The sequence below is a fragment of the Budorcas taxicolor genome, chromosome 1 (genome assembly GCF_023091745.1).
Source record: "Budorcas taxicolor isolate Tak-1 chromosome 1, Takin1.1, whole genome shotgun sequence".
NCBI classification, from domain to species: Eukaryota; Metazoa; Chordata; class Mammalia; order Artiodactyla; family Bovidae; genus Budorcas; species Budorcas taxicolor.
In genome coordinates this window covers 207,013,753-207,040,635 of record NC_068910.1, presented here as the reverse complement: position 1 = coordinate 207,040,635, position 26,883 = coordinate 207,013,753, and the positions used below count along the sequence as shown (strand labels likewise).

General features: G+C 51.4%; 1 protein-coding gene and 1 non-coding gene across 2 annotated transcripts in view; both read right to left on the bottom strand.

The window, feature by feature from the left end:
• Positions 1 to 252: 252 nt before the first annotated feature.
• TRNAG-UCC (transfer RNA glycine (anticodon UCC)) lies at positions 253 to 325 on the bottom strand. The gene has a single exon. It is a non-coding gene; the product is annotated as a tRNA-Gly (tRNA).
• A 17,401-nt stretch (positions 326 to 17,726) lies between these two features.
• Positions 17,727 to 26,883, bottom strand: part of PDE9A (phosphodiesterase 9A) — a 106,112-nt gene continuing 96,955 nt past the window's right edge. The window contains exons 14-19 of the mRNA XM_052638890.1: positions 24,929 to 25,042; positions 22,977 to 23,081; positions 22,084 to 22,212; positions 20,390 to 20,485; positions 18,885 to 18,957; positions 17,727 to 17,867 (exon numbers count right to left, since the gene is read on the bottom strand). Coding sequence (XP_052494850.1) covers positions 17,857 to 17,867; positions 18,885 to 18,957; positions 20,390 to 20,485; positions 22,084 to 22,212; positions 22,977 to 23,081; positions 24,929 to 25,042 — 528 coding nt within the window. The 3' untranslated portion in view covers positions 17,727 to 17,856. The remainder of the gene's footprint in view (positions 17,868 to 18,884; positions 18,958 to 20,389; positions 20,486 to 22,083; positions 22,213 to 22,976; positions 23,082 to 24,928; positions 25,043 to 26,883) is intronic.

Sequence of the window (26,883 nt, the reverse complement as noted above, 5' to 3'; positions counted from 1 at the left end):
CAACTGAGGCTTGGGTGTCTCTCCTCCTAGGAAACTGTAAGATGGTATATTATCCTCCTTGATGATGACTGCATTTCAAAGAGACACCACTGGGGCCTTGAGGAGTTGTGAGACTGGCAAGAGGCTTATTTCATGTCTGACCCACAACTGCCAATCTGCAGACTTCTTCTTTTAAGAGATTTGTTTGTATTTGCCTGTACTGGATCTTAATTGCGGCATGCAAGATCTTCATTGAGGCATGTGGGGTCTTAGTTCCCTGGTCAGGGATTGAACCTGGGTCCCCTGCATTGGAAGTGTAGAGTCTTAGCCATTGGACCACCAGGGAAGTCCCCAGATTTCTTAACATGACAGAAAACAAGCCTCTATTACCTTTAATCCACTCCTATAACCAGCTTGTAATGCAATATCCAACAAAAGCGCAGTTTCGTACAGTTTTTCCAAGTCTAAAAAATTCTCTTGTCTTTGAATATTGCCTCTTCCTTACCCTCTTAGAAAATGTGTTAGAGCTTCTCACTGTATCTGCCTTGTCTAGAGTTTTCTTTGATAATTTTCAACCGTTATCTGCCTATGTTATAGATCTAGCCTCCAGTTCATTAATTCTCTCTTCAGCTGTGTCTGGTTTGTTGTATAATCATTGTGTTAATTTTTTATTTCAATAAATCATAACAAATAGATCTAACATTTTTGTTAGCTTTTAAAAAAGTCTGCTTCTTTAAAAAACATTCGGCTTCATGTGTTGTGAGTGCTATTCTCTATATGTTATCTAGAAGAAGTCATTTTAAGTATAAGGACAGATTGAAAAAAGAAAGTGTTAGTTGCTCCGTTATGTCAGACTCTTTGCAACCCCATGGACTGTTGCCCACCAGGCTCCTCTGTCCATGGGATTCTCCAGGCAGGAATACTGGAGTGGGTTGCCATGCCCTCCTCCAGGGGATCTTCCCAACCCAGGGATCGAGCCTGGGCCTCCTGCACTGCAGGCAGATTCCACCGTCTGAACCACCAGGGAAGCTCTAAGGACAGAACAAGATATACTGTGTAGATTAAAAAAAAAAAAAGCTGGAGTGCTTTTTGTTTTTTGACCCTGAGAAAGGTTTATTGCAGGACCAACCAAGGAGAACAGGTAGCTTGTGCTCAGGAAGCCCAGACTCCATGAAGCGTTTCAGGGAAGAGTTTTTATGAACAGTTGGAGGAAGGGCTGCAGTGTGTGTGACTTTCCTCTGCCTGGTTGGTGCGGAGGGAACAGGGTGGTGTTCCATGCACCTCAATCATCAGGCTTCTGGTTCCAACCAGTCTGGTGTCTACACACTTGTTGAGTCACTTGGTTGTGCCCAATTCTTTGTGACCCCATGGATTGCAGCATGCCAAGCTTCCCCCTCCTTCACCATCTCCTGGAGTTTGCTCAGACTCATGTCCATTGAGTTGGTGATGCCATCCAACCATGTTATTCACATGCTTGTGCTCAACCTGCAGTCACCGTCCTCCACCTGGGTGGAGGCCTTCATTCAATTTTAGATGCTATCACTTCCAAGGTTGTCTCCCAACAAAGTGTTGCTGCTGCTGCTGCTAAGTCGCTTCAGTCATGTCCGACTCTGTGCGACCCCATAGATGGCAGCTCACCAGGCTCCCCCATCCCTAGGATTCTCCAGGCAAGAACACTGGAGTGGGTTGCCATTTTCTTCTCCAATGCATTAAAGTAAAACGTGAAAGTGAAGTCACTCAGTCGTGTCTGACTCTTTGCGATCCCATGGACTGCAGCCCACCAGGCTCCTCCGTCCATGGGATTTTCCAGGCAAGAGTACTGGAGTAGGGTGCCATCGATTTCTCCTGTTAGTACCAAAAAAAAAAAAAAAAAAACTGTCACAAAGAAATGGCACAGAAGACGTCCCCAGAGGTGTTGATGATGAGCAGGAGTTAGCGTAGCTGATTTCAGGACCTAATGAAACTCAGGTTCTTGATGTCTCATTGCAGAAAGAATTCAGAGACACAGTTATAGGTAAGAAGTGGATTTATTTAGAGAGAAAAACACTCCACAGACAGAGTATGGACTGTTGCAGAGGTCAAGTGTGGCCTGGAGTGTTAATATCAGACAGTGTCGATTTCAGTACAAGGACTATTACTAGAGATAAAGAGAAACATTACACAAATATGGAGGGGTCAAGCTATCAAGAAGATATCACTTTCCTAAATGTGTCAGTCCTAACATCAGAGCTTCAAAACACATGAAGAAAAGCCTGAAAGAACTGAACCTTGAAATAAACCAGAATTACAGCTAGAGATTTCTGCGCCTCTTGCTGAGTAACCAATAGAATAAGTAGACAGAACTTCCTAGGCCTGGAAATTACAAGGCTCTGAGGTAACCATGGCAACAACACACCCCAACCAGCCAGGCTCCTGGCCAGATGGCCCATGCCCCACACCAAGGTCTGCAGGAGGTGGTACGGTAAGGATGTCAGGTTTCCCCAAGTTGAAGTATATGTTTAATACAATTCTTATCAAAATATGGACAGTATTTTATAGATACAGAAAATATGATTCTAAAATTTATATAGAAAGGTAAAAAAATGAGAAGAGCCAACTCACTGGAAAAGACCCTGATGCTGGAAAAGATTGAGGCCAGGAGGAAAAGGGGGCAACAGAAGATAAGTTGGTTGGATGGCATCACCGACTCAATGGACATGAGTTTGAGTAAACTCTAGGAGATCATGGAGGACAGAGGAGCCTGGCATGCTGCAGCCCATGGGGTCACAAAGAGTTGGCCATGACTTAGCCACCGAGAAACAGCAAGAAAACTATCATATGTGTGTGTGTGTGCTCAGACACTCAGTTGTGTCTGAGTGACCCTGTGGCCTGTAGCCCAGCAAGCTCCTCTGTCCTTGGAATTTCCCAGGCAAAAATACTGGAGTGGGTTGCCATTTACTCTTTCAGGGGATATTCCCAACCCAGGGATTGAACCTGTGTCTCTTGCATCTCCTGCACTGGCAGGCAGATTCTTTACCACTGCCCCATCTGGGAAGTACTTCAAAAAGCTAAATAGCTAAATATTTTTGAAAAAGAATGTAAGATGAGAGGAATCAGTCCATCTGATTTTAAGACTTTTAGTTACAGTAATTGAGATTGTGATATTGGTGAAGGCATAGATGCAGAGATCAATGGAATGGAACAGAAAACTCAGAGATAGACCCACATGAATATGCCCAACTGACTTATGACAAAGAGTAAAAGCAATTCCTTGGAGGAACAATAACCTGGTCAACAAATGGTGCTAGAGCAATTGGACATCCATTGGGGAGAAAAGCAAGCCTCAGACTAAGCCTCACACTTCATGGGAAAGGGAACCCCAAATGGACCGGATTAAAATGTAAAGCCATATTATTTTCAGGAAAAAAATAAAAAAGAAAACTTTTAGCATCTGGGGATAGGCAGAGAGTTCCTAGACTTTATGTCAAAAGCAAGATTGGTGATAGGAAAAATGGATAATTTGGACTTAATCAAAATTAAAAATATTTTGGGACTTCCCTTGGTCCAGTGGCTAAGACTACACTCCCAGTGCAGGGCCCGGGTTCAATCACTGGTTGGGGAACTAGATCCCACAGGCCACAACTAAGAGTTTGCATGCTGGAATGAGAGATCCCACATGCTGCAACTAAGACCTGTACAGCCAAATAAATTTAAAAAAAATTTAAAAATTAAAAATATTTGCTCTGTGAAAGATGCTGTCAACAGGATGAAAAGATTGGCTGCAGATGGGAGAGAATATTTGTAAACTGCATATCTGACAGAATCTAGAATACACAGAGAACTCCCAAAACTCAACAATAAAAACAGTAAAGCCAGAACAATACCCAAACAGCTTTGAAAGTGAGCCAAAGACATAACACACATTTTGCTAATGAGCGTACACGGAGCACATCTTTTCAGATGTGCTTAGCCATCACGGGCATGCAGACTAGAGCCACAGTGGCCTCTCACCAAAGCAAAATTGAACAGTGACAACACCAGATACTAAAGAAAATGCAGAGGAACTGGGACACTTGGCCATTGCTAGTGGAAAGGTGTAGGTATAACCGTTGTGGAAAATGATTTGACCACTTCTTATAAAAGCAAACATACACTCGGCTCATGATCTAATAAATACGCTCCTGGGCATTCATCCTAGAGAGACGAAATATCATATTCACTCACAGTATATTGGTGAATGTCTGAGGCAGCTTTATTCATAACAGCCAAAAACTGGAATCAGCCCAGATGCCCTTCAACAGGCGAACAGTTAAACTGTGATGTACTCAGTTTGTGGAGAATGACTCAGCCATAAAAAGGAACAAATTCCTGGGCTTCCCTGGTGGCTGAGCGGTAAAGAATCCGCCTGCTAATGCAGGAGACACGGGTTCGATCCCTGGTCTAATGAGATCCCACATGCTGTGGAGCGACTAAGCCCGGGCACCACAGCTATTGAGCTGAAGGTCTAGAGCTCGGGAGCCACAGCTTTTGAGGCCCGTGTGTCCTAGAGCCCGTCCTCCACAACAAGAGAAGCCGCTGCAATGAGAAGCCCGCACTCTGCAGCTAGAGAATAGCCCCTACTCCCTGCAACTAGAGGAAGTCCACACGCAGCAACGGAGACCAGCACAGACAAAAGTAGGTACACAAAAATCTCTTAAAGAGAAAGAAATTCCTGTTGCACACAAGCACCTGGATTAACCTGCAGGGAATGATGCCGAGTTAACTAAGTCAACCCCCAAAGACCACGTACTGTGTGACTTCATTTATAGAACACTCATGATGCAATTATAGAGATGGAGAACGGACTACGTGTTGTCAGGGGGTGGGTGGGGCGAGGTGGAAGGAAAGAGGGTGAGGCTATGAAAAGGCAGCAGAAGGCTCCTCATGGGGGTGGAATGCTACTTGTCTGGACTGTGTTGGTCAGCAGGTCATCAGCCGGGTGGTGATTTGGTACAGATTTCTGTAAGATGTTACCACATCAGGGGGATCTGGGTAAAGGCCACATGGCAGCCCTTTGTGTTCTTTCTTACAGCTGCAGGGGAACTCACAATTGCCTCAAAATAAAAAGTTTAATTAAAAAAAAGTTCTTTTGGGGATGTCCTTTTGGGGCGATCCAGTGGTTGGGATTCTGCTCTCACTGCCAAGGGCACAGGTTCAATCCCTCGTCGGGGAACTTAGGTCCCACAAGCTGTGTGGTGTGGTAAAAGAAAAAAAAAAAAAAGTAATTTTTCTTGGTTGTAACATCAGAGAGAAGCTAATCTCATGGAGTGCACATGGTTCCTCAGCGTCCCAGAAATGGGAGAACTCTCAGTGAGGCAGACCAATTCTGCATCCCTTTGACCTCGCGGGGACACCGGCTGACCCAGTCGGGTCCTGTCTCTCTGTTGACACTTGGCTGAACCCAGGGTAGACAAGGCACAGGTAGGGAAGCTGGAAGAAAACGCAAGGAACCTCAGGACCTTGCAGACGTGTTGATTCTCTCCTGGCTGGCAGAGCAGATGCAGCTGTAACTCAGGCACACTTTACCCTCTACTGGCTATCACAGCACTAGGCTCGTCTCTCCTACTAGAGCGTCCCAGATGGCGCTTATATGGGGCCACACCACCATGCACGTGAGTAGCGCTGTAAATGATCTCAGCTGTTACATCACTATTTACAAAACGTGGGGCAAGAGAGCCTGACCACTGCCATCTTGGCTAATTTGCTCTCTCCCTCTAGGCCCTCAGCAATTCAGGCTGGATCAGCCTGGGGCATGAACATGTGAGCCCAGCAAGGCTCCCTGCAGAGAAAATCTTTCACCTGTTGGCTGTGAATGCTGCTTCTGGGGGCAGCCCGCGGGCTGGGAGGGTGTCCCAGGGTGAGGACAGGCCTCGAGCTGGAAAGAGTCTTGGGGACTTTGGACATAGCCTGTGTACTGACTGGTCACTGAACCCTCGGCCGTGATGACAAGGGCCTCCCGCTCTGGTCAGCACTGACTCCACTGGTGTGGCATTCAAAGGGACCGCAGGAGATCCTGGGCTTCCCAGGTGGCTCAGTGGCAAAGAACCTGCCTGCCGATGCAGGAGACATAAGAGAGGCAGGTTCGATCCCGGGTGGGGAAGATCCCCTGGAAGAGGGCATGGCAACCCACTCCAGTATTCTTGCCTAGAGAATCCCATGGACAGAGGAGCCTGGTGGGCTACAGTCCATAGGGTCGCAAAGAGTCGGACAAGACTGAAGCAACTTAGCACACACACACAGGAGACTCTGCTGGAGGGGCTGGTGGGGGCCAGGCCCACCCCATGGAGGCCCTAAGAGCTACGGTGCTGTGTCCATAGCCTTAACTCGACCCCAGAAAGACCAGACCCAGGTGGCTCACCTTGAGTTGGGGGGGCTCCCTCCAGGAAGTGGGGGGCTCCCTTCCCCAGGAAGCAGCACTCGGTAAAAGTGACCAACTGCCCCAGCAGCAAGGGGTCTTCCCCTATAAGCCTGTGGATGCAGGCAGTGATGGACGATAAGGGGTCTTCCTCCATAAGCCTGTGGATGCAGGCAGTGATGGACGATGACTCACAGGCCAGCTTCAGTCAGAAAGGATGATACCCTGATAAAGACAGAAGCTCAGACCTCATGGGTTTACATCATCTCGCCCCTCTCCCTGGGGGCTGCTTGACTCTGTGGCAGCAGAGTTGTCCCCTCGGTTGTCAGCAGCCAGGTTTGGGATGCAGTGGCCTGAGTGGAGGCAGAGGAAGATCCATTTCTGTTGGAACCTCCTGCAGTAGCGAGAGCAGCTTTTGCCACTGAGAGAAACCTTTATGAACAGGGGGAAACACGCTTTTTGGTCTTTCTGCAGTCATGTGTGCCTTCTTTATACCCCTTCATTTCTGAACAAAAGCAGACGTGTTTTTCCTAAAGACAAACACGTGGAGAATCTGTTCAGCTGGAGCAGCAGATAGCCCATCACAGCAGATCAAGAAAACTCCATGAGTTTTTTCCAGGGGGGTTTGTGAAGTCCTATCAGAAATGAGTGTCTCATCTTCAGGGAGATCCATGCATCTCTATTCTCACTCGCTCTTCCAAGCTTTCTTTAAGCCAATTTTAATGCTGTGCTAGTAACAGTTTCAGAGGAAAGCTTGACCAGTAGACCCGATGATTCCACTAGCTTAGCTGCATAAACAACATCCTTAGAATCTGCCTCTCAGTTGTTCATCATTCACTCCCTCACTCGTGTTCATCAAACATCCTGGCACATCTCACCTGCCCAGGTTGGGTACCATCAAGGAGCAGAGAATTTGCCTCCCTTGCATTTCCTGGTGCCGGTCCTCACCCCTGCCCCAGAACTCAAGTGTCTTCTTGAGATACCAGTGAGGACAGCTCACTCGTCAGAGATTAGCTTCGGAGAATGAGATTTCTAAAAAAGGTTCCTAACGCTTATTGGATTTTTTCTTGCAATTCTAATAAAAGGGCTGACCTGACCTGACCTAGAAGGTCCTGGTGGAATGAGGGGTCTGACCATCTGCTTGTATCAGGCAGGTGCCACGTAGACGCAGAAGGTCATGAGCAAGGTTAGACTTCTAATGTGCCCAAGAGAATAAAAATAAATACGAGGCAGTTATTTAAGAAGCAGACTCAACCCTCATGTTTATTCCCACAAACTTCACACTTACCTCACTCATTTCAAGTTTGCATGACTGATTCTGGGCAGTTAAACCTCTAACTATGCACCAGCAATTCTCAGTAGAATTAAGCCCTCAACACCCGCTCCATAATCACGCTCTCATTTGGGGAGTCCTGGGGGACACCCCTTGTCTGCAGTCCCAGTGGGGAGTTCAGACTCCATGGCCTGCAGGGTGTCCAGGGTGGGGCTTCTAACCCGAGAGTGGGGCCGTTTTTACCTTTAGGGGGCTGGGTTTCTCGGACAATAAAGAAAACCATTACCACCTACTCAGCGGCTTGGAGATGCCCCTGCTGACAGCTCGGGCTCTGGGTTCCATGTACAGGGGCTGTGATCCAGTCTTGCCAGCTTCTTACCTACCATCTGCCCAGCCCCTGAGTCTTGGCCAAGTTACCCCATCAACATATAGTATTGTTCACGGCTATCTGCTGATGAAAAAGTGATATACGTTCATTGTAGAAAATGAGGAAAGTGTGCTAGAAAAATATCGCTTGTCATTTCACCCAGAAGTAAGGTGTGAAATACCTTTTAACATTTTTCTTCAACACAATAGGGATTGGAATGTACAAACCATTTGTATCTGCCTTGCCCAATCTAACACTCTCTAATAAACACTTTCCAGTAAAACAAAACACCCTGGAGACACAATTGTTCGGCTGCAGCATGTCAAAGCCTATAGATGTTTCCTGGTTTACTTGAAGTTTCTCCCTCTCTTAAGATGCTATTATCTGCTTGTCTTACGGCTGCCTGAAAACTCTAAATTTTTGAACTTCCCAGTCACCTTGCCCTCCCACCATTTGAAAGGCCAAATATGGCACTTTTTGTGAGCCTTTAGGGGTTCAATATAAAACCTCACATTCATTTTTAAGAATCCCTTGATTACAGGCTTTTGTTGCAGGATAATGTCTTAAAACCCTCTACACTTTTATTAAGTACCCCTGGTGGCTCAGTGGAATAAACAAACATGTATAAATTCTGGTGAGATGAAATAGTACTAGGCTTCCCTGATGGCTCAGACAGTAAAGCTTGCAATGCAGGAGACCTGTGTTCAATCCCTGGGTCAGGAAGATCTCCTGGAGGAGGAAATGGCAACCCACTTCAAGTACTCTTGCTTGGGAAATCCCATGGACAGAGAGGGGCCTGGCGGGCTAAGGTCTATGGGTCACAAAAATCGGACACGAATGAGCAACTAACACACACACAAAATAGTACCAGATGTAGCCTGCTCACAGGCCTGGCCAGCTGGGTGTAAGGCTTACCTGATTCTCATAGTTGGGACAAACAGACCCATCGTTACTGGGGGCACACTGATAGCAGAGCCCACAGTGGGCCTGGGGCAGTCACTCCAAGGACCACAGGGAAGCTTTCAAGAGCTTTATTAGTTGAATCTCCTCAATGGACATTCTAGAATCACAGCCCTGGGATGTGACGATAACTTCTCAGCTGCTCTCCACAGGACTGGTCTTGTGCCTTCACACTTGAAATCAAGTAACTTGTGGGAGGGTTAGTAAAACTGATGGGGTGGGGGGCTTGGTGGTTGAGGAGGAAACAGGTGTCCAGAGGAGCCTGGAGAATAATGCCAGCTGTGTTCTACACCGCAGTCGTCCCCGCTCTGGTAGACCGCCAAAGGCCCTGTGTTCTCGGCAGCTCTGTCATGAAGAAAAATCTAGTTTTCCACCCCTTAAATCCAGGCATGGCCAAGTGACTTGCTGTGGCTAAGGGGACAGGGTGACTGTGAGGCTTGATCAGACTTGGAAAGTACTTGGGTCCTGGGGTTCATGTTCTCTCACTGCTGGGACCACATTGCTGCCATATCAACAAACCACACTTTGTTAACCTGCAGCACCATGACAGACACGTGTGGCTGCAACTTCAGCTGATGTCAAGCACTGCCAGATGTGTGAGCAAGGCCATGTACACCCAGCCAGCTCCAGCTGAGCTGGGACAGACCAACCATCCTGGCTGGTCAGCCCACGAAGCCCTGAGAAATATTAATAATAAATGCTGTTGCTTCTCCTTTTCTCCTTTTATAAACTATTTATTTATGTATTTTGCTGCACCAGGCGCAGCATGCGGGGTCTTCCCTGCTGCATGTGAGACCTTAGTTCCCAGATCTGAGCCCCCTGCATTGGGAGCATGGAGTCTTAGCCACTGGACCACCTGGGAAGTCCGAACATTGTTTCAAGTCATTAAATTTTAGGGTGTTTGTTACACAGCTAGATCTAACTGACACACTTCCCGTTTGTATCCAGATGGTTGAAGGTGACGTTTCAGGTTTGAGTTTGATCTAGCAGAGGGTCATTATTTATTTTCCTGGATTTTTATGTCCCATCCATCCTTTTCATTCTGACCTGTTTCAATCAGTTCTCCTCTTTTGAGTCACACTTTACTCAGTGCCCAGTCCTCTCAGAGAGACCCCACTGGCCCGCCCCTGCTTCTGCCCTGGATCTGCCGGTCTCCTTTCCTTACAGGCACTTGCCTTTTGCCTTCTTTGGATCCTAGCTCTTTTGAGGGAGCCTGATCAAGAGAAGATTCCCCCGAGTAACAGAGCTACCCCCTGCCAGGGGGTAACATCACTGATGGCCTTCTGCAGTGATGCCTTAAGCCATGAGAGAGGCAGGGCAGGCAGCTCCTGAGGGTACCTGATGCTCAAGGAGAGCTGGGTACCACCCTCTGCAGAGCACTTGGCACAGGCTGTTGAGTTAATTCTCACAACAAGCCAGAAAGGTGGGAATGGACAGATGGGAAAGCTCAGACTGTGAGGGCGAAGGGGGTGGAATTGTGTCTCCCCTCAAAGATCCAAACCGCTTATACCTGTGAGTGTAACCTGATTTGGAAATATCTTCACAGATGCCATAAGTGAAGGTGAGGTCAACCTGGGTTGGGCTGGGCCCTCATCCAATGGCTGGTGTCCTCAGAAGGAGAAGGAAAGTTGGGCGTGGAGACCAGAGGAGAAGGCCACGTGACAGGGGAGACAGATACTGGGGCGTTTGTCGCCCCGTGAGCCAGGGACTAGCGAGGACTGCTGGCAGCTGCCGACCTGGGAAGGGCTGACGGAGGGTTCTCCCCTACAGTCTGCAGAGCGACTGACCACAGCTTGATTTTGGACTTACGGCTGCCTCAACTGTGAGAGAATCAACTCTTGTTGTTTTTTTTTCTTTTTTTGGGCAGTTCTGGTGGAGAAGGCAATGGCACCCCACTCCAGTACTCTTGCCTGGAAAATCCCATGGACGGCCTGGTAGGCTGCAGTCCATGGGGTCGCAAACAGTCGGACACGACTGAGCGACTTCACTTTCACTTTTCACTTTCATGCATTGGAGAAGGAAATGGCAACCCACTCCTGTGTTCTTGCCTGGAGAATCCCCGGGACAGGGGAGCCTGGTGGGCTGCCGTCTATGGGGTCACACAGAGTCAGACACGACTGAAGTGACTTAGCAGCAGTAGCAGGTGATATGTTGAATCTTAGTTCCCCAACTAGGGATCAAACTTGCACCCCCTGCATTTGAAGTGCGGAGTCTTAACCACTGGACCACCAGGGGGGAGTCCTTCCGGTTGTTTTTAAGTTGCCGAGCTTGGGGCACTTTGTCACAACAGCTCCAGGACACAAATACAGCAGGTGGGCTGTTAGGCTCCACACAATTCGTGAGAAGAGGAATCCAAAGGGTCGAAACCCAATCCTGCCAGGTTCTTTGCAGAAGCAGGTAGCCTCTGGACAGTGGTGCGTCCTGATGGTAGAAGCTGGGCTGGCGCAGGGGGGAGGAGCAAGCTGGCTTGGAGGAGGCTGGCTGGGTTTCTGGAAGCCTCGCAGGGCTTCATTCAGGGCAGATGGGCTTGTTGGAGCACAGTGGGCAATCTATAAACATTAATGTTTCTGTGCAGTTCCTTGCCAATTGGTAGACCGTGGTCGGCACCGTGCATACATCAGCCCAGCAGGCAGCCTTGGCCTGTGCAACCGGCAGCCGTTTCCATGGAGGTGGGTGCTATGAGCCACACTGCCCACCACTGCCCAGGGTCCATTAGCATCTGTGGGACACATGTCAGCTAGTTAAGGGCAGGTGCCTCTGGGCATCTCGGCAGCAGTGAGGCAGGCAGCGGCCTCAGTCACGAGCCTCTCCTCTGTTTCACTCTAATTAGCATATCAAGTGCATCTTGACGGAGAAGGTGATGGCACCCCACTCCAGTACTCTTGCCTGGAAAATCCCATGGACGGCCTGGTAGGCTGCAGTCCATGGGGTCACGAAGAGTCGGACATGACTGAACGACTTCACTTTCACTTTTCACTTTCATGCATTGGAGAAGGAAATGGCAACCCACTCCAGTGTTCTTGCCTGGAAAATCCCAGGGACAGGGGAGCCTGGTGGGCTGCCATCTATGGGGTCGCACAGAGTCAGACATGACTGAAGTGACTTAGCAGCAGCAGCAGCAGTGCATCTTGAAGCTTTCGTAGAATTATTAATACTATTAAGGAAAACAGTAGAAATTAGTTGAGAGTTCTCATGACCACAAATCATTGCAGGACACTGCCCGGGAGGGACCATGTCCCCCTCCGCTGCCTCTCTTCACACCTGTCCCTTTGTTCCTGAATGAAACCCAGATGTTCCTGTTTTTACCCCATTCACTGCCAGGTCTGAAAACTGTGCGAAGATTGGATGTGTGCCATCGTTCCATCTTTGGGGCATTGTTCCTCTCAGCTGGAAGTGAGTTCAACATATGCTCACAGATGTGCACACACATACATGCTAACCCACACACACATGTGCCTGTAAGTGTACCTCGCCCCCTCATGCTCACACACACACACAATCACACACATGCTTACACAAACATACATGCCTGCAAGAGTGCGCTTCCCCCCACCACTCACACACACACCCCTCGCAGCACTTTTCCTCTTAGTGATTGTCTAGGTCAACGACCACAATCTCAAAATTCATTCCTTCGATTGGTAAGTGTCTGAGACTGTAATCTGTTAGTGGTCACCAGAGTCGCCCCAGAGTGTGTGGGGTCTTGGCAAACCATTTTAAAACAATGATTAAAGGTCATTGCACACAACATGAGTCACCCCAAATCACTGGGGGCAGCAGGACCATGGGTTCCAGCCACCCTGTGTGCCACAAGCCGTGTACGGACCCCGGGGCTGCTGGACGTGGCTCCTCTCTGGTTTCTCTGCTGGCCCGGAGCACCGAGGGGGTAGACACCAAGGGGCCTCAGTGCACGTGGAAGGGTAGGGGAGCGAGAGAAGGGCAGGGTGGTGCCTGCAGCGGGGGCCAAGCCTGTCCTGCTGGTTCTGCCATGAGGGGGTCCTGTTTTTTTCAAAAGGAAGAACCAGAACTTAATCAGGGGAAGGAATTTTTTCCTACCTGTGTATGTGAAGGTTTGGAAAATACAGTTTGGTCCCCAAACCCTGGGCACGTCTGTCACCGAGAACCCGGGGCCACTATTTGGCTTTGGGGTCACTGAGAGTCCCAGGGTGTGAGGCACTGGGCATGTGTGCAGAGATTAAGATGGGAAAGTCCCTCTGCCCCTTATACCTCCCACCTCAGGCACCAAAATTTCCCCCATGGAGAGTCCTGCCTTTTCCATGCCCCATTTAATAAATAAAATTTATTTATTTAGAATAGTAAAACCAGTCACTGTAGAAAATTTGGAAACTACAGGAAAAATAAGAAGACGTCTACCCGTCTGCCCGTTTCAGCCGGAACCTAAATCGGCTTCTGCAGCAGAGGCTCCGAGGCGGGGATTTGGTTTGGGCTCCTTGGCTGAGGACGAGTCAGGGGCCCCTGAGCAAGGAGGCCCAGCAGGGTGGACATGGCCTTGACTCCTGGGCATCTCCAAAGGGCCTCATTCATCTCAGCACGTCCACTCTTGTCCTGATGCCCTCAGTCCTGTCTCCCGGCTCTCAGGGCCCCTCGGGGCTGGGGAAGCCTGGCCAGGTGTCTCTGGGGGGTGCAGCTGATGCCTCTGCCCAAGCGGACACCTCTGTGGAGACCGCCGGTGCTGGACAGGCCTCTCGATGGACAAGCAGTGATCCGGAGAGAGGAGGGGCAGCTTCAGGGCTGCAGCACATTCTGGGGCTGCCCAGGGTCCCCGTTTCAGTCTGTCTTGAGTTCTCCAGTGTGCTGGCCCCATGCTGGCTGCCAGGACACAGTGATGGGAGCTGTGTGGGAAGGTCACAAGGTCAAGGCGTGGGCGGAGCTGATCCCCCCAAGGCCTCTCTCCTGGGCATGTGGAGACCATCTCCTCCTGCGTCCCCACATGTCCATCTGTCCATCCATGTCCCTCTTTGCGCGTTGGTGTGGTGATCCCTGCCTCTTATACAGACACAGCTGTCGTGGATTAGGATATACGCCAATGACCTCATTTTAACATAATTACCTCTTTATCCATCCTACCTCCAAATGCAGCCACTTTCTGAGGTGCTGGGGAGTGAGGGTTTTTAGATGATAAATTTCATGGGACATAACTCAGCCTATGACAAGGGGACTCAACCCCCACCCTCCACCAGAAGCTGTCTCCTACCGGAGACACCCACCCCTGAGCTCCCGAGACTCTGTGGGACCCAGTGGCCCTCTGTCTTCCCCGACGTGGGTTGGAAACCCAGCCCGCCTCCGGGAAAAACTGCCTGAAGACACAGGGGACCCCAAATCCCTAGCACCCTTGCTAGACCCTCCTTCCCTAATGGAGAACGTCCCCTCAAAATGCAGGGCGACGGTTTCACCTGCCCTCTAGACAAATTACAGTTAACTTCTTTTGGTTTGAATTGTAAAAACTCCCCTCACGGTAACACTGGAGGAGCAATTAGAGTGAGGTTTCATGCCTGGGGCCCTCTCCTGAGTGGAGGTGGGGAACCGGTGCCTCCGCTGCCCTGGGGTGAGGAAGGATGCAGCAATTCCTGTGGCCACTGACCCACCGGGCGGGGCAGCTCCGTGATGCCTGGCTCCGTAGAGCAGCCGCTCTTCTCGCCAGAGGAAACCTGTGAGCCCACAGTTCCCACCGGTGGCTGTTTATCTTCCTCTAATGGCTGTTTGTTCAGGATGAAGTACTGTGTGTGTTTAGTGTTCATTCAACCCTCACGCTGAATGGATGTTCCCATGTGATTTAGTTAAAGACGTCATTCTGGCTTCAGATATCATGGGTGGAGGAGCCCACGGATGGGTGAGCCCACAGATGGAGGAGCCCATGGATGGATGAGCCCATAAATGGAGGAGCCCACGGATAGTGGAGCCCACAGGAGATGTCCGTGGTCTGAGAGATGGGGTGGGGGTATTCAGCCACAGGGACACCATGCAGACAGACACCTCTCCTTTCTCCCTTCTTGGTGGCAAGGTCATAGCTGAACTCACAAGCAGCTACATGGCCTTTCTGACGGCATGAGCTGGGTTCCCAGGGCAGAGCGCTCTCAGAACCAAGCCCCAGTGTTTGACCGATGCTCGGGGAAGTTCTTGGGGAGAGATACGGTAGAAAATAGCGCTGTGTTGTCCCCTTGTATGAACACACTGTGGCGGAGCTGTGACTGGGGAGCAGGACGGGCCGGTTGTCTCGCTGTACGTGCTACGTGCAGGTCAGGACACTGCTGTGTCTCCGCCACCTGCTCCCTGTGAGGCTCGGCTTTATCCTCCACTGAAATCAGAGGGAGGCCATCTCCACCTCCTCCTCTCACCCTGCACTTGGTACGTGGTGTCTCGGCCAGCATGTGGGGTGTCCCCGGGCAGGAGGCTTTCCAGGTCCCGGTGTGCAGGCTGACCTGGGTGGACAGGGCTCATGGGCTCTGGGGCTGGTCTGTGCAGTGGGGCGCTGGCTGGCAGCTTCTCTGCATTTTAAAGGGAGGGGACGTCTTTGTGTGAGAGGCGACTCAGGAAGGGGCCTCAGCAATCCCATGGCTCAGCTCATGGCATAGGATCTACCTGCAGTGTGGAAGCACTTCTGAAGCAGAAGGCTGGGAACAGCATCCAGTGGGCCCCTGATGCTCTAAGGCAGTGGTCCCCAACCCTTTTGGCACCAGGATGGGTTTCACGAAAGACGATTTTTCCCCGGACTGGGGAAGGCAAGGACGATGGTTCCGTCCACCCACCACTCGCCTTCTGCTGTGCAGCCTGGCCCCCTGGCCTGGGGGTTGGGGCAGCCGTTAAGGCATCCCATCAAGGAAGCCAGGCTGTTGACACAAACACCTGGACTGTCGCAGGTGCTGCCAGGAGTCTCTCCTCTTCTTTCTTGATTTCCCTGTTCCAGGACTTGGTGTAACCTACACCCAGTAAGGCAGAGGAAGTGTGTTAGAGTGTGTATACATGCAAGTGTACATGCGATTGTATGAATATAAATGTATGTGTGCATATACACACATGTACAACATGTATGACCATATGCGTCTGTGGACATCCGTGATTATGTATATGCACATGTGTGTGGACACATGCCTTAATATGATCACATGTCCGTGTATGCACATGTGATCTTGTTTACATTGCACACCTTAGCATTATGTGAGCACCTGTGCATATGTGTGATTGTACATGCATATGTTTGTGTGTGTATGCATGGATCATACATGTGATTGGATGGATATGTAAGCATGTGTATTGTGTTGTGTATATGCTACACATGTATGTAAGCATGTATGTATGAGGCCTCAGTGTACATGTAAGCATATGTGTATGGGGTGTAAGTGCATATGTAAACGTGTATGTATGTTGCACATATCCTACATGTATATGTAAGCATGTGTGTACAGGGCTTAGTGTATATGTAAGCAATGTATGTATGTTGCATGTATACGTAAACATGTGTATGGGGCCTCAGGGTCCATATGTGGACACATGTATACATGTATGCAAGCACGTGTATGCTTATGTAGCCATGTGTGTGGACCTATGTGTGATTGTGTGCATATGTGCATGTGTGTGCACAAGTGTTAAATTCAGTAATCACCATGGGAAACTTGATTGAGGCAGAGTTTGGTGAGCCAGGTATTCAGCATGCAGCAGACAGAAGGAGCTGTTCAGAGCACAGCCTCACCAATGGGGACAGCAGATGATAAGACGCCGGTACCCGAGGACACGCAGGCTGAAGGCATCTTATCTAAACACCTGCTAAGTTTGGGTTGTAGTTTAACCTAAGCTGCGGTGGCTTCAGCAACATTAAAATGATAAACAAAACTAAGAAGAGATGTGGAACCCAAGGTCCCTCTCTGGTACAGAACTGAACTCAAGAAGAGGTGGAACATTTCACAGCCCAAAAATGAATTATTCAAATAAGTAATATTCTGCAGTTCACCAGAGGGAACAGATGCTCCAAGGAAACTGAACCAACACACAAATGAAATGTCCACAGAGCTCAGACTATGCCAATGGCCCCTAAAGTCAGTTTTTAGAGCAGATGTTATCAGGGGGACAGAGACGGAACCCACAGCTCTGGGGAGAACTGAGGGGTCTAAATGCACAAGGGGAGGGGGTGTGAACTAGATGGGGCTGGGTCTCCCCTTGTGGGCACCAGTCCACCCAGAACATCCTCAGTGCTTGTCCCTAAAACAGAAGCAGCAGCAGAAGGACCTGAGATGGGGCCCATCATTCCCTGAGACAGGGATCCTGAAATGTGCTGAGTAAATAGGCTCCTTGTCCTACGTGCCCATTTTGATGTGGAATCCCCACCCCTGGAAACAGGCTCAAGCCTGTGGTTGTCTGTGTCCCACATGGATTTCTTGGCTCACACTGCCTGCAGCCTGACCAAGCCACCTCCAGTCCTGTGTCCCCGAGCACAGCCTCCAACGTCCCCCTAGCAACTCACAAGGAGGACAGGCATGTCCCCAATGCTCCGGGCACTGAGCTGACATCTAATGCTGAATTACATGGAGGCACTCAGCAAGTCACTCAGGCCATCACTCTAAAACACACAGGTGAGGAGAGCACAGTGTCCTTGTCTCACGTGGGCACTGGGGAGATTCCTGAAGCAGCCCAGGATACCCAATTCCACCAAAAAAAAAAAAATCAGACCCATTTCTGTATAAGAATATATTATTTAAAAGACAGTTTAAAAATAAAAATTCTGTACAGCTTGTGAAGTCCTGTTTTTTTTTTTTGTATCAGTGAACAAAATGGTTCTTAGAAAACGATCTCGTGGTGGCAGGCACTCAGGACCACTTTTTCCTGCACGGACGATCCTGCGAAGCTCGGCCAGCTGGGTCCAGAGCAGTAGTCTGCAGCCCTCTGCTTTCTTCAGGCACGGTCTGCTTGGAAAAGGGAAAAGATGCTGGTTTGTGTTGGTGGGATCAAAAATGCTCTGGCAACACCACAAATCTCACGGCATCACACACAGTGAGCAATTTTTCTGTATCAGATTCTCTGCTCGTTGAACAGCTAAAACAAGAAGAATGGGATTATTACCTCTAGTTTAGAGACTGGGGCTCTGTGGCTCAGAAAGGTTGAGACACCTGGGGGTGTCACTCAGCTGGTAATGAGCAAAGCCTGGACTCATGTGGTGTGACCAGACCCCATGGCAACTGAATGAAGTGGTTTGCCTTCTGCCTGGACTGAATGAATAGCCAGGACCCACAAGTGCAGAGGATGTGCTTGTAGTGACATAAGCAAAGACTTTATTTCTGAGAAGCTCTGAAAAATGTTTTCTTTTATAAGTGGTACCTATGCTAATCAGGATGAGACGGTTGGATGGCATCACCGACTTGATGGACATGAGTTTGAGCAAGCTCCAGGAGCTGGTGATGGACAGGGAAGCCTGGTGTGCTGCAGTCCACGGGGTTGCAAAAAGTCAGACATGACTGAGCGACTGAACTGACTGATGCTAATCATTGATCATTTTCCGTTAACTAAGGCATGACTCCTTCTTTCAGAGCCTAATTGTAACGATTTTATGCTAGGAAGAGACGTTCCATTTAAAAACATTTGTACATACAGATTTCTTCCCTTCCTTCCCTTCCTCCGTCCTTCCCAGCTTTTCACGCTGTCCCTGTTTCAGTCTGGAAACTGAAGTTTAGTCAATCCTAAAGGGAATCAACCCTGAATATTCATGGGAAGGACTGATGCTGAAGCTGAAGCTCCAATACTTTGGCCACCTGATGTGAAGAGCCAACTCACTGGAAAAGACTCTGATGCTGGGTAAGACTGAAGGCAGGAGGAGAGAGTAAAGGACAGGGAAGCCAGGTCTGCTGCAGCCCATGAGGTCGCATGGACCTGGACACAACTGAGTGACTGAACAGCAACCGAGACATCATTCAGAACAGCGTTACCTTCGCTCTGTCTCCCGAGGTCTCTGCTTTTCTCTCTTGACGTGGCGCTCCCAGACGTCAGGCTCTCAGCCTTCTGCTATGACCAGGACAGAGCACACAGGAGGTGACGGACAGTGAGTGAGTGACTGCCTGTCTGCTCAAAAGCTTCCTGGGAGAGGAGGTGCTAAGACATGTGAGCAGACGTGCCCTGGGGGCGCTTCCCAGACACAGCTCTGCACGGTCCCCCTTCCCGGCCGTGGAGCCTCACCACATGGCCTGCGTCCGGTCTTGGACAGTGAGCTCTCGCCGGCTGCAGGGGCAGCCCCAGAGCACTGGATGGATGCTGAGTCCATGACCCTGTCACCTCTTTGGTGGGTCAGCTCTTTCTGGGGGCAGGAAGGGGCCGTGGAGGGTCCTAGTGGCCTTCTGGGCAGCCAGCCTGGGACCTGGAGGCTGAGGCGTTTGCAGTGTCGGCTCGAGGCTGGACCAGGGGGACCAGGCCCGTCAGCCCTCCTGTCAGGGGCCGTGCCTGGGGGACGTCTCCTCTTACATCTGTTCTCTGCATCATATACTCTTAAGCTTTTGGGGTTTTGTGACTTCCTGGGAGGAAAATCCGACTAGAGAAATTGGTTGCGGGCTGGGATTGCCCATCGACCCGAAAGCACCACGGTGCGTCTGGCATCATACACAAAGGAGGTTGAGAGGAGAGCCACCTGGAGGCTCAGCAAGGCACTGTGGGAGTTCCTGGCTGAAAGGCAGGGTGGGGGCCCTGCCTGCAGCGAGTATGAAGAACAAATGGCATGGGAGGGGGCCCTCGGTGTGGGTGGGGGTGCCAGGCAAGGCCCAGTGGGGACCAAGCCCGCAGCAGCAGGGAGGTGGATCCCACTGCACTGGGCACCCGAGAGAGAGGGGGAGGGAGGGTGGATGGAGGGGAGGCCAGACTTGAGTGACTGGATGTCACAGGGGTAGGTCCCAGGGGTCCCAAGTGGGAGGGGGCCCTGAAGCAGGTCTGCACCCTCTGGGGTCCTGCCGGGGCCAGACCAGCTCTCGCAGCTTCTCTGAAAGCCTCCAACCCAGCTCTGAGCCTCCCTGAAACACAGGACCAACCCCAGCAGCCAACTAGAGCCACACTGGGTCTTTCGATCCTCAAGGTGCTAGCAGAGTCCATGGCTGGGTGTGGTGGTGGCTTTTCCAGAGACAGGGAGTCTCTTCTATGGCCTTGCTTCTGAACAAAGTCGGCCCTGGGAGGAGGGGAGGGACTGCACGGGGCCAGAAACCCGCTCTGAGGGGACGCAGGTGGCAGAGGCTGTGATGTCCTCGAACCCCCGTGGACGACCACGGCCTCAGGGCACAGACTCCTCCCAAGGCTCTGTGTCTCCCATGCTGTGAGCTCCCTGGGGACAGAACACCTCTGCATCGGGCCTGGCGTCTCTGTGGGACAGATGCGCTCCGTTGGAGGCCCCCTGGGTGGTGTGGCCGAGCGGGGTGGGGCCCGTGGAGCCCAGGCCCTCACAGAGGCGACTCACCTCCCTAACGGCATCGTCCATCTGCTTCAGCTCCTCGTAGCGATCTCGGGACTCCCACAACGGCTGCAGCATGAGCTCCTCAACCACGGGGAAGAGCTGTGAGAGAAAAGATGGCTGTCAACAGGCCGTCATCCTCGCGGGAAGTGCATCGCAGGAAACCAGCCACCTGGGAGACGAGCTTCCATCAGGGTCACGGCGGGGGCAGAATCCAAGGTGCTCGAGGCTGGCTGCTCAATGGCTCCTTGGAGCCTGCAGGGACAGAGCTGTTGGGGACAGAGCACCCCACCTGCCTGTTCTGAGTCCCACTGTGTTCTGTTCTCACACTTTCCAAGAGGACCGGCAGAAGCCGCTCCCTCCTTCTGCCTCCCAGAACCCCGAGATACCACCGCGGACTCTCTTCTCCCAAATGCCAGCCTCGCCAACCTCACCCACCAGACTCCGGGCAGCCATGGGTGGGTGGAGTGAAGGCACCCTGCACGTGGCCCGGGACCCCCTCTGCCCGCACCACGCTGGGGCCTGGCCCCGCCTGCAGCTCTGCCTCCTGCCTGCAGTGCCCATGGCCCCAGGTCCACCTGGTGAGCATGCTTTGTCTTGGAGACTCAGCTCTGGGGGGGCTGCCTCTCCCTCTGAGGAGCCACCTCCTCAGTGCCAGGAGGCACATCCCCTGCCTCCCTGCCCCCCGGGGCCCTGTGCACACAGCCCCCAGCCCCAGCCTGCTCCTGCAAGGGAGGAGGGCAGGCCCACCATCGCCACTGCTGGCCGGCACCTGCCGCCTGTGCGGTAAGGGTGTTGTGGGGCTTGAGGAAGGGTGCGCTGAGGTAGTTCTGGAAGGTTGCTGAGAACAGCACAAGGGGCCCAGGCCAAGGCAGGCTGGGCTCAGAGGTGGAGGCTTGAAGAAGGTGGGACCAGGAGCCACGGGGTTCTCCGGTAAGGCCGAAGTGCCCAAGAGGATGGGTGACTGCCCAACAAGGCGGGTGGTTTGCCCTGTGCTGGGGGCAGTGGGGAGCCATGGAAGATTCAGGAGAGGGGCAGAGACTGCTTCCTTACTGAGGATTAAAGTGGTGATCGCTGTGGGCGTGGGGCAGACGGGGGCGGGCAGGTCAGAAAGTCCTTCTGAAGGCAGAGATGAGAGGCGCTGACAAGGCCCTGCTGGTGCCCTGGGCGGGGGGTGGTTTGAGGTGGCTCCATAGACATGGTGGAGGAGGGCCGCCTGGCCCAGGAAGGGGCAGAGAGAGGCTCTGCGGTTTTGCGGCTTGGGCTGGGGGGTGGGTACCGAGGCCAGGAGGGGTGGCAGGTGGTCTGTTTGAACTTGCAGGTGTTAGGTGTGATGGGCTTCAGGTGAGTGTCAGGTAGGCGGCTACGGCATATGTGTGTGTGTTTGAGTATGTGTCCGTGTGAGTGTGTCCATGTGCCTGTGTGAGTGTGTCTGTGTGAGTGTGTCTCCATGGGAGTGTGTCTGTGTGTGTCCATGTGCCTGTGTGAGTGTGTGTTCATGGGAGTGTGTGTGTGTGTGTCCATGGGAGTATATGTGTGTGTGTGTTGTGTGAGCGTATGTCGTGTGTCTGTGTGTGTCCCTTTGTGTGTGTCCATGTGAGTGCATGTCTGTGAGTGTGTCCGTGTGTGTGTGTGTCCACGTGAATGCACACGTGTATTTCTCCCTGCTGGGCCAGCAGCTCGTGGAGGTGGTCATTCACCTTGGTCACTGTCTCAAACATCGGGATCAGGACGAACTTGATGAAGCCGATCTGGGCTGTGGCTTTGGTCACTTTGTCCCGGTCCATGAATGGGGCCACGGGGAGGCCCTCTGACTTCTCGCGGTCACTCTGCAGGGAAGGTACCGAACACGATGTTAAAGAAAGAAACACTCGTGGAATCTGGGAGCTTCAGGGATCACTGCTCTCAGAGGAAGAGAAAAACAGCTAACATGCTAGCAGAACCACCCGCATCACAGAAGGCAGTATCACTGCTCTCAGAGGAAGAGAAAAACAGCTAACATGCTAGCAGAACCACCCGCATCACAGAAGGCAGTGACTACGTGGAAGATGAGGAGGCGCTAAGTGCCAGCCAGGGGCCCCTGAGCCTGCACGGTGTGTCCAGGGGAGGGGAGAACGGCTCCAGGCCCTGCTGGCCGCTCAGCAGCAGAGCTGCTTGTAGACCAGCACCCCCCAGCCTGCGGCCCCTCATCCTGGCCCCAGACTCATCAAGCTGCTCTAGAGAGAGGCTTATGGTCCCTTCTGACATTTTCCCTCTTAGGCTGGCTTTGCTTCCTGTCCCAGAGTGTCCCCAGCCATAACTGTTGGGTCTCATGCACCCAGGGGCTCCAGTCCCTGCAGGAGGCCCCCATCGGGTGGGGGGAGTTAATCAGTGGTAACAGGGTTGCTAACATGGTGACAATTTGACATCAGCTTTTCCTGCTCATCCCTGTCTTGTGTGTTTCAAATTACAACCCCATGCGTTTCTGGCGTGCCCCTGCTGTGAAGGCTTCTAGAAGCACTGACACTGGCCACCTTGGTGGTTCTGTCACATTTCAAACAGGAACCCTGGGGCTAAAGAGCCCCAGGAGGTGTGGCCTGTGCGACACTCTTACCTGCATGAAATATTCCTCCAACAAACAGTCCACCCACGGTTCTGCCACCTCCATGGGGCGGACCTCGTTAGAGATGTCACAGCATTTGATCAGTATCATCTTCAGCTGAAAGAAGAGACCTGGACTCAGCTGTGCAGCATGGGACACACGTTGCTGGGCTCTGGGTCTGGGCTTGCCATCACAGGCCGGCAGGGAGGAGGGTGGGCAATGCAGGTGGAGAGGAACTGAGCTTTGCGGTGCCCCCTCCCCCCAACAAGGGCACACTTCCCACTGCAAGGGGAGAATGGGGCATCACCACACCCCCACGGATCAGACTCTTTCCTGGAGGGGCTTGAGTGGCAGGAAAGCGCCTTTAACACACGGACATTTTGTCTTATGAACCACATACTGCAAAGCTCAGAAGTATCTCTTTGATCTTGACGATACATAAAAAATATAGACAGATAGTGCTGTCAGGAGGCAGAGGTTTAAAAGGTAATGAGAAGAAACCCAGTGGGCCTCCTGAGCACTGAAGAAGTGCGTTAGAAACACGGGGTGAAGGGGACCCTCACACAGCAGAAGGGAGCGTGCCCACAGGCCTCGGTGACAGGGACAGAGTAAAGGGAAAAGTTGTGATTAAATAGTTAATTCCCAGGGGGCTCAAGAGCTAAAGAATCCATCTGCCAGTGCAGGAGATGCAAGAGACATGGGTTTGAGTACTGAGTCGGGAAGATCCCCTGGAGAAGGAAGTGACAACCCACTCCAGTATGCCTGGAGAATCCCATGGACAGAGGAGCCTGGCGGGCTCTGGTCCACGGGGTCGCAGAGTCAGATATGACTGAACATACACATGCGTGTGCACACACACACACAGGCACACACACACGCTCTAATGGATTATACATAGAGAAAAAATTATGCAAGACCCCTGCAAGTTAATGATCACCCAAGAAAGTGAGTTTTCTTAACCACAAAACCAAGCAGGCTTGCTTAGCAAGAAAACCATGCTACAGAAGCTTGGGGACATACCCTCCAACAAAAAACAACGGTGGCGTGCGACCCACATCCTGCCCAGTGAGCTCAGTAAGTTAATGCCTCCTAGGACATACTCTGAACACATAAATGACAATAATTTATGGAAAGGTGACATCTCAAAGTGAAAGGCCCTCACTGTACTGTGACCTGAGATCATTCTTCTGTGCTGCATGACAGTCCTGGCTTAAGCGTGTAGGGACAAGAAAACTCCCCCCACCCCACCTGACGTGGAGGAGGAGCTGATGATGGAAGCATGATGTCCACTCCAGAACGAGGAAGAAGGTGGTCTTTTCTGCTCTCCCTACATTTCCTTTGACTATAGAACCGAGCCCACCAAGTTCTCAGGGTGTGGCATCCTCACACCCACCCACTTGTAAGCCTCACAAGCATCTTGTTCTAATCTCTCATCTATAACTTTGCCTCTCATTGCATTCTTTCTATGCTGAGACATAAAGGACCAAGGCTACTTGGAGCCCCCAGAAACACCACCGGGGGGTTTCATCGGCACCCCATGGTCTGAACACCACAGGGGAGGCAGGGGTGGGAACCACAGCCCTGCTGGTTAAACGGGGTGTGGTGGGCCTGTGAGAGCACAGTCACACAAAGGTCAGGGCGGCCCTGGATTCTGCCTTCTGTTCCCAAGCCTGGCACTCCGTGTTGGCTGGGCCTCTGCATTTGGGGCTGCCTTCGCCCACTTATCACATTCAAATCTGAAGGAGATGGAAGGGTGGGAAAGGAATTCCTTTAACCAGGAGAGGGGGTCCTACTGGGGGTTGGGGGGCTTTCCCTGCTAAGCACTGGGACTTTGAAAATTGGTGTTGCTGATACCTCACTCCAGGTGAGGGTATGCATTTTCCTTTGGTTTCTTGGTCCCCAGTCTGAGCTGGGGGGTGGGGCTCACCCACCAGCCCTCAGAGAAGGAAGAAAAGCCCACTCACAAGGGTCATGTGCTCCTTGTTGCTGTAGTCAAAATTCTCCATTTTTTCTTTGAAAGAGTCCATGATTTCTGCATGCCTCGCCATGTCAGTGGCCAAGATTAACGTGATCATTCCCTGAGAAGTGGAAGCAAAGAGTTAACATGGGGCATGATCCCAATAATTAGTGAGCACCCACTGTATGCGGAGCCCTCTGCTCACGTCACTTCATTCAGACCTCATGCCGGTGCCAGGGGCGGGTACTGTCCTCGTTTTTATAAAGAAACTAAGACCTGGAGAGGCTAAGGAGCTTGCCCAGGTCACAGCTGGCTAGTGGAAGGCTGGGGTTTGAGCCCAAGGGTGCCTGATGCAGGCTCTGTCCCCAGAGAAGGCTGCGAGTCCAGGCCCACTAGGAGCATTCAGCTGCAGAGAAGAGGCTCAGCGTGTCTCCTTGTGAAGTCCAGACGGTTTTAGCCAAGGACAAATGTTTCCTGCCAGTTCACTAATCTAGATATACGGTTTGTTCCTCTTAGAACTTGTTGCTGGAGGTCAATGACCCATTTTCCAAGAGTATTTTTTTCTTATTATCTAATCTGTATGTGACTGTACGTGTATATCTTGCTTGGGAACAGTCTGATGATAAATAATAGCATTCTTCTATTAACAAGTTTGTAAGCAAAATTGAAATGTTTTTAATACAAATATTTTATGATCTTGTTAACCAAATATTAGTTTCGTAGAAATAATTTGAAACCATGACCATCCATCAACCTACTCATCCACCCATTAATTTATCTGTCTACCCATCCATCCACTTGTTCACTCATCCAACATCCATTCATTTGTTCACTTATCTATCCATCCATCTATCCATCTAAGTGTCCATCCATCTGTCCATCTCTCCATCCATCCCTCCACTTGTCCACTCATCCATCCACTTATTCACTCGTTCACTTATCCATCCGTCCACCCACTTGTTCATCCACCCATCCATCCATTCACTTATCTATCCGTCCATCCATCCATTCGCCCACTTGTCCATCCATCCATTCATCCATCCATCCCACAAATATTTACAGAGCACACCTCTGTGCTGGGTATGATCTACTTCTCCAAGAAAACAACACCAGAAACATCAAATACAGAACTCAAATCAGTCAGTACAGATAAACAGTGTACTTGGGGAGGGGCCATCACTGGCTTTCTGAATTGTGCCATTTCTTGGTAAGGATTTAATTGTTATTAGTGAAGGATCTACTCTCGCGATGAGTTATCCCTCAAGATACTCAAGGACAAAACATTACTGAAAACTGGGACAATGGATTTTACCCCCAGAAAGCGTTAAAGTCAGTAAGGTGTCTGTGGCAGGAGCAGCAGGGTGTCCCTGTGTGGGCGGCAGGAGGCAGGGCACGTCCCTGGGGGCGTGTCCCCTCCTGCTCTGCTCCTCACACGAGGGGAGGGGGCCAGCTGCCTGGATTCCCTGGGCTGAGTTCCTGGCAGGGCTCCTCACCTGGCAGTCATCAGGGGCGGCACACAGGAGGGCCCTGCACCAGGAATCGGTGACTCAGCAAGGCCTGTCGTTAAGCCTTGGCTGAGCACCGATTTCCTGGAAGCGAAAGGATGGGAACAGGCCTGCAGCTGTCTGCTAAGGCGAGGCTGTCGGTCTCCAGGAGGAGGGAGCGTGTCCTGCCCTGGGCTCTAGTGTGTCTTTATCAAGTGCGTCTGGAAGCCAGGCCACTGAGACACTGTGTGGACTCCCACACGGAGGACGTGGCTCTCACCTGTCTGAGTCCCTGGGCTGCTGTGCAAAGTGCTACACGCGGGGCACAGAGCAGCAGGGAGGCATCTCTTCGTGACTCTGGAGGCCACAAGTCTAGGAACCAAGGTGCCCCCTCTGAAGGCTCCGGGAATGGTCCACTCCCTGCCTCTTGCTTCTGGCAGCCCCTGGGCTCTGCGGTTTGTGTCTACACCCTCCCGTC